Raw genomic sequence first — 9,140 nt, 5'->3', positions numbered from 1 at the left:
AGAAACAAAGCAGATGACATCTGGTACCCACATTTGTCCTACACACACACACACACACACACACACACACACACACACACACACACACACACAACTACACAACTTGAATATGGCCAGCATCCTTCTAACTTTCCTCTGTGACAGCTTTCGCTTGTCCTTGCACTGTTCCTGGTTTTACTAGCCAGCTGTGGAGCTGTAGCAGACAGCCTATGGAGGACTTGTTGACACATGAGCCACCGTGGTCTGCTTCCAGCCTCCCCAGCCCCTACCGGAGCAGTGCAATGGAGTTGGTGGGCTTTGCTACTGGGGAGACTGTAGCAGTGCAAGTAGATTAAGGGACCTCATGAGCCATCTAGCATCTGCATCTGCACTAGGCAAAAAAAGAAACCAATTTGACAACCTCCTGCCCTCCTCTAAGCTGAAAGCGGGGTCATGGTAAAGGGTTTCTTGTTCTTGCAAACTCGCTAGCAACTCCCCAGAGCCCTTCAAGAGACATCTGGTAGATGCTGAAAGCCCTGAAACAGTGTTGGAGACCAGGAAGCCATGCTAACTAGGTGGCTCAGTGGGGATGTGAGCGAGCATTGGGTGGAGCTGGGCAGAGCAGTGCAAGCATTTGTCATGCCAGAATCCCCATCCATGGCTTCTTCCTTTACACCTTCAAGGCATTATTAGCACCACAGTTTGAGATACCTTTATATCAATTCCATGGTTCTAGTATGTATCTAATGGGACTGTGAAATGTCATAGTCTCCTGTTGATAGGTAAGAAATGAGTCATTGAGTTACAAAGACTGGAGTTATCACCCTTTTCAATGCACCTGTCAGCCACTCTGTGTGTGTGTGTGTGTGCGTGTGTGTGTGCGTGTGTGTGTGCGTGTGTGTGTGTGCGCATGCACTCACGTGAATGCGCATGCATTCACGCACTTGTACATGCTTATGTGCATACACACTGTATTTGCACATGTGTGTAAGTGTGCACATAGCTCTGTGTGTGGAGGGAAATAGGACCTAGCATGTCCTGCTCTGTCATTGCCCGCCTTACTTCCTTGATACAAGTTCCCTTCCAAAACCTAGGCCTCAGCTTGCGGCCAGGAAGCCCCAGCATCCTCCTGTCTCTGTTCCCCAGCCTCCAGTGCTGTGCATAGTTGCATTTGGGGCTTGACATGGGAGTTTGGACTCGAGTGCTCACGCTTGTGCAGCAAGCATTCTACCCCACAGAGCCATCTCACTAGAGCATTGTTTTTATTTTAAGTGGCAGGCCATGAGGTGCCACACCAATGAGGAGGAATGCCCAGGGCAGGGTCTGTCCATGCCTGCAGCAGAGAACAGGAATTTTGTTAAGTAGTGAGGTGTATAGCACCCACGGCAGCCCGACACCCAGAACACCAAGTTTGCCAATGAAATTGATGCCATTTTCCATACCGTTCTTATTCCTGGGCCATATGAGGAATTAGCTGAGGAACCTCTGGTCCTCCAGTTCTCAGTTTCACCTCTCCCCCAGCCCTGGAGAGCTCGGTGTTGCTTACGTTGAATTGACTTCCCAAAGCTCTTAACATCTCACCCCCTCTCATCCCTCAAGCTATAGCCAGAAATAGCCTGGGAGCTCTGACAGCCATCCCCTCCTTCGCTCACCACTCACCGGCTCGCTCACCACTCGCCGGCTCGCTCACCACTCGCCGGCTCGCCCGTCCCTCTGCTTCACACCCCCATGCCTCCAGATGAGGTTTGGTAGGTTTCCACTTTAATCAGCTAGATTAGTTGTTTTTAATGAGAATTTAAACTAAGCTAGAGACTCAGAAGCAGTAGGAAGGCGGCAGGTTGCTCATCTGAGGCCTCACAGGAGCATCTCGTGCTGCGGCTGTGAGGCGGGGATGGAAGTATGCGTCCACAGATGCTCAGTGAGCGTCCTCTCTGCTGCTCTCAAATCAGGAGGCAATAGGGTGTTGAGGAGTATGTTGTTTTCACTGCCCTTGGCCTCCTGCAGTCGGAGAAGGGAAGGTTTTGGTGAGTGATCTTATCACACACACACACACCCCTACTTATGCCAGAAAGGGAACCCACTACCAGACTAAAGTAACGATTGCACAAAAAGACAGCTTGGTAAACCAATGAGTCTCCATTGGGGTCACCACAGAGGAATGGGTAAGGAGTTACTTACAGCAGCAGGGAATACTCAACAGCGGCCACATCCCAGAAAAGCCCATCCCAGCATGGGCGACAGCTTAGTAAAGCAGCCGTCCTTGTGGGCAGCTCCGCAGTCTGGAGAACTCTGCTCTGCAGCCGGACTGCTCGGTCTCTGCCCCAGTCATTGTTTTTTGCAGAGGGACCCTCCCGAATCTTGCGAGTGAGAGACATGGGGAGTCTGTTTATCTCCTGCGTCTCAGGAGCATGGTTGTGGTGATCTATGCTTGTAATCCCAGCCCTGGAGAGGTGGGACAGGGGGGCCTCCCTGAAACCTAGCCAAATCAGCAAATTCTCAGAAACCAGGTAGATGGCATCTGAGGAACCACATGCAAGGTTGCCCTCCACCTCCCACCTGTATGCATAGGCGCACACCATACTCCCATGTGTATGCATAGGCGAGCATGCATACATTTAGTATTGCCTTAGCCAATTCTTTGTTGTTATAACAAAATATTTGGGGCTGGGAAGTCTGGATACATGGTTATCATCTGCTCAGGGGCTGCCCAGGGTCTCTAGCTACATAGTAACAAGGTTGGGGGCTGCATGCAGCCAAACAGAACAAGCGTGCTAGCTAAGGTTTTTTTTTTTTTTTTTTGACCCTTTTCTAAAGCCCATTATGAGGGTCACCCCCAACCCCTCAGACTTCATCTAATCCTAATTACTTCCCAAAGGTCCACCTCCAGATACCACCAATATGTGAATTTCCAAAGCATGAACTGTTGGTAGACCTATTAAATCATAGCGGACATCCAAATGCTACCCAGACTTACAGATGTTACAATCTGGCGGTGTTTTAATGTAGCAATTATGCGTCACAGTTATTACTCAGGCTGCATTTGCTCCTGCAAACCATCACTCCTCGGTAACCCCATCTGGAAGTTAATTTATATCCTCCTCATGCGAACTTATGGACTTGAACTACAAACACCCACATGTATAAAAACTACCCATATGCCATTGCTTCCCATGGCTATTTTTTTTTCCAAATGGAGCATTGAGGCATAGTAGTTACTTTGTAGCGAAGGTTGACACTGGTCCTGTCCTTGATAACTCGGAACTTCTGAGCCACGGGGAGGTCTTTGAAGGTGCTGATCGCAGTGGTTCAGTCAGCAATGAACTTTGCCTTACAAGCAGATTCCCAGAGCCCATGTTAAAAACCTCTGTACCGCAGCACACAATGGTAATCCCAGGACAGAGGAGAGAGAGCTAGGAGGGGGGTCCTGAGGTTTGTTGACCACTTAGCGCAATCAGTGAGTACCAGTTAACGATATACCCTGCCTCAGAAACTGAGGTGGACAGCACCATATTTGTGTATGTGAACGTACACACAAACACACTGCTGAGGACATTAATTCCAGCAGAATTCGGCTGAGCAAGGATCAGAGCTTTGAAGCAGGACCCGGGGTGGGGAGCAGCCGTGGGCTCAGGCATCTGTCCCTAATCCCTCCCTCAGTCCAGCTGCTGACTAGGGCACAGTTTGAGTTTAGGAAGTTTACTGGCTAATGGGTCCCAGGTGAGCCTGACTGAGGTTCACAGGAGATTGGTGCCAGCCACTGAGGTCAGAAGTAGATGAGGGCACCTGGTGAAGAAAGGCGACTCCCCCCTTTAAACCTGTTGAGCTCAAAGAAAGCCCAAAAGTGGCTGATAGCAAACCTCGAGAGACGAGTGGCTGCTCCAAGTTCAGGCCTGAGATTTGAACCCAGCATATTTCCTTAGGCTCCTGTATCCACGAGTGGGTTTTCATCTGGGGAACTACGGTGGTGTGGATTTCCCTTTAGCCCATAGGTTCACTTGGTCTCCAGCTGTGGCATCCTGGTTAATGTATGGACCCTTTAGTATTCGGAGCCTTGCTGGAGGAAGTGTGTGTGTCACGGGGAGTGTGCACTGAGGGCTTACAACCCAGCCCAGTGTGCTGTTCTCTCTGATTCCTGACTGACTGGAGGCAGTGTGCCCAGCTGCCTCCCACTCCATCCAGCCTGCCCTCCCCACCGGGACAGACTATATGCCCTCACATTACGAGTCAGAATCAGCTCTTCTTTGCTTAAGTTGCTTTCTGTCTGGTCTTTAGTCTCAGCGGGGAGCTGTCTGAGAGCCTCTGGAGCAGCTCCATTTGGAATAGAAACACGGTTCCATCTCCCAGATCTCTACAAAACTACCACAAGACTGTCTGTGATGAGATCTCAATTCCTGTAGTCCTAATTGCTTCCAAAAGTCTACCTTCAAATACCATTACCATGCGGCTTTCCAAAGCAATTGGTGGATAGACTAACTACACTCACTAGCTGACATTCCCAAATGACGGGAGATGCTTATCTGTGACTAGGTTGTAGGAGATCGAGGTAGGGTTTTCTGTCCTCTCAAAGTTCTGCTTGGGACATATAACCCCCCCCCCTTCTGATCACTGGCCGATGTCTCTTCAATCAAGAGTCTAAATTCTCTCTGAGGGGAATCTCTTCTCAGACGTCACCACACCCAAGCACCCTCTGGGATTTGTTGAGCCTTTCTGTAGATTTCCCCCTGGCCTAAGCCTTCCTGCTTAGATTACTTCAAAGAGCCCCCTGCCTTTCCTAGATGTGATCGTTGCACACGTGTGACCCCCTAGATCCTTCCTTTCCCAGGCCCTTGTCTGGGATCCTAATCTTGAATCTGTCTGCCGTGAGGGGCTTTAGACTCAAATGAAACCACATGTGCGGTTTGCTGCTGTGGCTTGCTGCAGCGGCTGGGGCCTCCCTGTCAACAGCTGGTTGTAAGCAGGAAAGCCTCTTTTTGCATTAGGGACAGATGACCGCATCCACTCCCAGCCCCCACTTCAAAGCCAACAAACTGTCCTGAGAGGCGACTCAAGTGAAAATGTGGGGTGGATCTGAGAAGAGTTGGGGTGTCCAGCACCACTCCTGTTACGGGTATCTAGAGACTTGGGAGTGTGGAATGGCGTGACTACAGCTTGGACACTGGTTTCTTCCCATTGCTTTGCCTTGGTTTTGTTTGTTTATTTCTAGGTAGTGTCTTATGTGTTATGAAATATAATACATTGGGGGGTACCTGGCAGGCCCACACCAAGGTGTCCCCCTAAGAAATCCTAACATTCAACAGACCCAGTATAAAGGGGAATTTGGGGATGGAGGGGCTGACGGCCTGGAGAAGGGGTAGAGGCAGACAGGAGCAGAGCCACAAGGGTAAAGAAGGGGGAACAGAGAAGGACAGACAAAAGGAAACGAGAGAGAGACCAGCTGGGACCACGTGGGAATGGGGAGCAAGCAGGGCTCTATAAGCCACCTGTACCTGGCAGCAGGTAATAACGTAAGCTGTTGCTAGGTCCCGAGAGGAGCTTAGCAGAATTGTTTGCAAGCCGACATTGCGTGGCCCAGATGCACTGACTAGAGGAACTTAGGGCTTTGTGCATGCTAAGCGTGTATTCTAAGACTAAGCCGCACCCCAACCCCGACTCCCTTTTTCTCACACTAATCCTCCTTCCTATCCCGTTGTTGCCCTCCTCTTCCTCCCTCTCCTATTCTTCCTCTTTCTTGAACTTTTCTTCCTCCTCCTTCCTCTTCTTCACTCTCTCCTCCCCTTCCTTCTGCCTCACCTCCACATTCTCCATCTCTGTTTCTCCTGCTCTCTCATTCACCCTGTTTCCTGTGCTGACTCCAACACCGAGTGACCTTTGACCCTTCAGCCCTCTGTATTGCATATCCGGATGTTGGAGAGAATCTAGCAGGCCCTCTGGGACTTCTAGCTTCCCCGGGACTGGGTCTCCTCTAGGCAGACCACACTAGGCTGGCCAGTTGGGAAATCTGTCTGCAAGGTTAAGGAGCCTCTTGCCTGCTTCCAAAGGAGTGGGGATGAGGTTCTGAGAACACAGGGGTTGGGTAGAATTTACTAGATGCCCAGCATGGGAACCCATACCCCAGCACCCTTCCAGTTAACTTACAGGAGGTACATGATCCTAAACAGGGCTCAGACGTGAAGTAAGAAGTCGGGGCTTATAAACGGTTGCAGTCTTGCTAGGTCAGGGGACCACATCCTGAAATCAGAAGGTCAGCAGCATGCAGCCACACATACCAGACATGTTGTGGGACTGAGCCTGCGTGCGTTTCAGGCCATTTGCTTTATTGTCAGCTGGCCCGCAGTCAGAAGGTTGTTTACTACTGGTTGTTACTCTAATGTATAAAATAGGTAATTTTAACTTGAATTTAGCTTTGGAAAGGTTTCCTCCAATGTCAGAGTATTGTAGGATCGTCACAGGACAAGGATGGCTCACAGAGAGGCTTAGACCAGCTTCATTTGGGTTCAAGTCCACTTCTTCACGTTCTGGGCTGCTAGGGTCCTCTCCCTTCCCCCTCCTCCCTCTCTCCCTCCCCCTCCCCCATAACCCCCATCCCCAACCCCCTTCCCTCCCTCCCCCCTTCCCTCCCCTCAAGCTCCTTAGAAGTCTTTGGTCACAAACTGGCTATTATTAGATTTACCCAGTGTAGGGGGAAAAGAAAAGACACTCAGAATGGGAAATTGTGTGCCCTAACAGAGCTTGAATCCTTCAAATTCAAAAGGAAGCAGGGGAGGGACAGGCCACACACAATCCACTCGTGCTGCTTAGTCACACACAAACGCCAAAGGGAAGTGAGAGGGACCTTGTTTCCTTGCCACAGGTGGTTTCAATTTTGGACCCTGAAAACCTGTGCCTGCAGATGCTGGACCTGTGGTTCTGCCCCTGATTCAAAAAACAAAAAAGGCTGAGTGCCCTCCACTGGTTCAGAGCACCTCAGAGTTCCCACTGGACCCCTCTGTCTCCATCAGTCCATCCTCTTCCCCAATGTCAGAGGGAACCGGGCTGCGGCTCTGACAGCATGGGTTCATCATCCCTTGAACTACTGGCAAACGGGACGTTCATATTCCCTGGAGATAAACGTTCCAGGCCAGCTGACCGCCTTCTCCAAGCCTTCATCCCTGCCCCACCACACACACTTCCTTCCCAAAAAACAGAGTGAGCCAAAACCGCAGTGCACTGGGTCTAGTAATTCCCAAAATCAGGATGATGCTTCCAGACACTTGGCCATGACTGCAGTTACTCTGTAACATTTTACCATATGTGTGAATACAGTCAAATAATAATAGTAATATAAATACATAAACATGGTAGTGTACTCACACGCACACACACATACACACACACATGCACACAGCACACATGGTTCTGGTTGCAGACTTATTCAGTGGAAATATGACTATTTCTGCTCTCAGGATCCAGACAGATTACTATTTTCACATGTGTTTGTGTCTCTGCGGTATGCATGCGTGTGTGTGTGTGGGTTTGCATGTGTGGGAGCACACATGTCAGTATCCTCACATATATGCATGTGTATGTGGGCACCTATGAAGGCCAAAGGCTGGCATCCGTGTCTTTCTTGATCCTTGTTCACAGAGTCTCTCACTTGAACCCAGAGATCATGGATTTGCCTCATCTGCTTACTGAGGGGATCCGAGGTCTCTGACTCCCCAGCACCAAGATTGCAGGCAGGCCACCGTGCTCACCTACAGAGCCATGTCTCCATCCCTAGGCCAGACTGCTCTTAAGATAAACCTCAATATTGTGTCACACAGCCAAGATCTCAGCACTAACCCTTCTCAACTCTGTGCCCTGCAGCTCTTACACGAGGTCTGGCCTACCGAGCCGGTCACTTTACTAATGCACTCTCTGCTACTCTCCCCTCTCTAGAATAAGAAAATCTACTTGGACATCATTCACACGTACATGGAAGTGCACGCCACCGTTTACGGCTCCAGTACCAAGAACATTCCCAGTTACGTGAAAAACCATGGCATTCTCAGCGGGCGTGACCTACAGTTTCTTCTCCGGGAAACCAAGGTAACCTCCCAGCAGACTCACAACAAGTCGCAGGATTTATGGGGGTGTTTCCCCCGGCATTGAAAATGGGGTCAGAGTCTTCGTGCTTTAGTTTCAAGGTACAATAGAACTTTTAGGCAATAGGTTAGGGCTATAACTCAGTGCTTGCCCAGAAACACAAGCACACACGTACACACATACACAACCAGATGTGGGTTATGCTGTAGTGTCTCAAGTCTTACTATTATTATTTGTTAAAATAATTCAGGTAGTGACTCCATAGAGACATTAGCTTGGGTTGGCCTAGCTATAAGGTTTCCTGGGCATTTGTAAACACTTTACAGTTAAAGACCTTTACGTGTGGTTTTGTGTTTCAAACGTATGTTATTGGTTCTAAAGGAGAATGGTCCAGGTTGGACATGACGGAACATGTCTGTAATCTCCGTACCTGGGACTGAGAGGCAAGGATCAGGAGTTCCCTCACATATGTAGGGAGTCTGTTGCACGCCTAGGAATATGAGACCCTGTCTAAGCTTTAAGCAATAACCAGGCTGTTCTCCAGCAGCTACTCGAAAAAAAAAAGTTAATAAATTATAAATTGTGGCTGCTGTGAGTTCATTGATTTTGTTCAAAATGTTTTTGCAATTAAAAGATATAGTTTATAGTTTATATACATATATACATGCATACAGACATACATACATACATAAATTAATGGTAGCATTTGCCTGACATGTGCAAGGCTTTGGGTTCTATCCCCTGAACCCCAAGAAATCAAATTTAACAACCCTGATTATGGAGGACTTGTTTTGTGCTAAGTGACAAGTGAGGAGCTGTGAGTGGGAAGGGAAGGTCAGGGATGACCTTGCTCCAGGGATGGCCTCTGATAGGGTGGCAGACATCACAGGTGCCACTGTGGCTCAAGGAACCAGGGCCCTGACGTGCCGTCCACACACCCTTCCTCCTCACACCCTTCCTCAGATGCGGACAAAGTGCTGCTAACCCAAGAGCCCTGCAGATGGTTGTGGACGACCTGCGAGGTGGCCACGGTGTGAAACCACCTGCCCTATGGGCCGCAAGGATCCAGATTCAGGGAGCCAAGGGGCCAGTGGCAT

General features: G+C 49.5%; 1 protein-coding gene across 1 annotated transcript in view; it reads left to right on the top strand.

Annotated features, from left to right (window-relative positions):
- Mgat5 (alpha-1,6-mannosylglycoprotein 6-beta-N-acetylglucosaminyltransferase) overlaps positions 1 to 9,140 on the top strand; it is a 286,468-nt gene that overhangs the window by 242,500 nt on the left and 34,828 nt on the right. The window contains exon 14 of the mRNA XM_032915150.1: positions 7,897 to 8,046. Coding sequence (XP_032771041.1) covers positions 7,897 to 8,046 — 150 coding nt within the window. The remainder of the gene's footprint in view (positions 1 to 7,896; positions 8,047 to 9,140) is intronic.

This window comes from Rattus rattus, chromosome 10 (genome assembly GCF_011064425.1).
Source record: "Rattus rattus isolate New Zealand chromosome 10, Rrattus_CSIRO_v1, whole genome shotgun sequence".
Taxonomy (NCBI): Eukaryota; Metazoa; Chordata; class Mammalia; order Rodentia; family Muridae; genus Rattus; species Rattus rattus.
The sequence above is the reverse complement of the archived record's forward strand: the minus strand, read 5'-3'. Positions and strand labels throughout refer to the sequence as shown.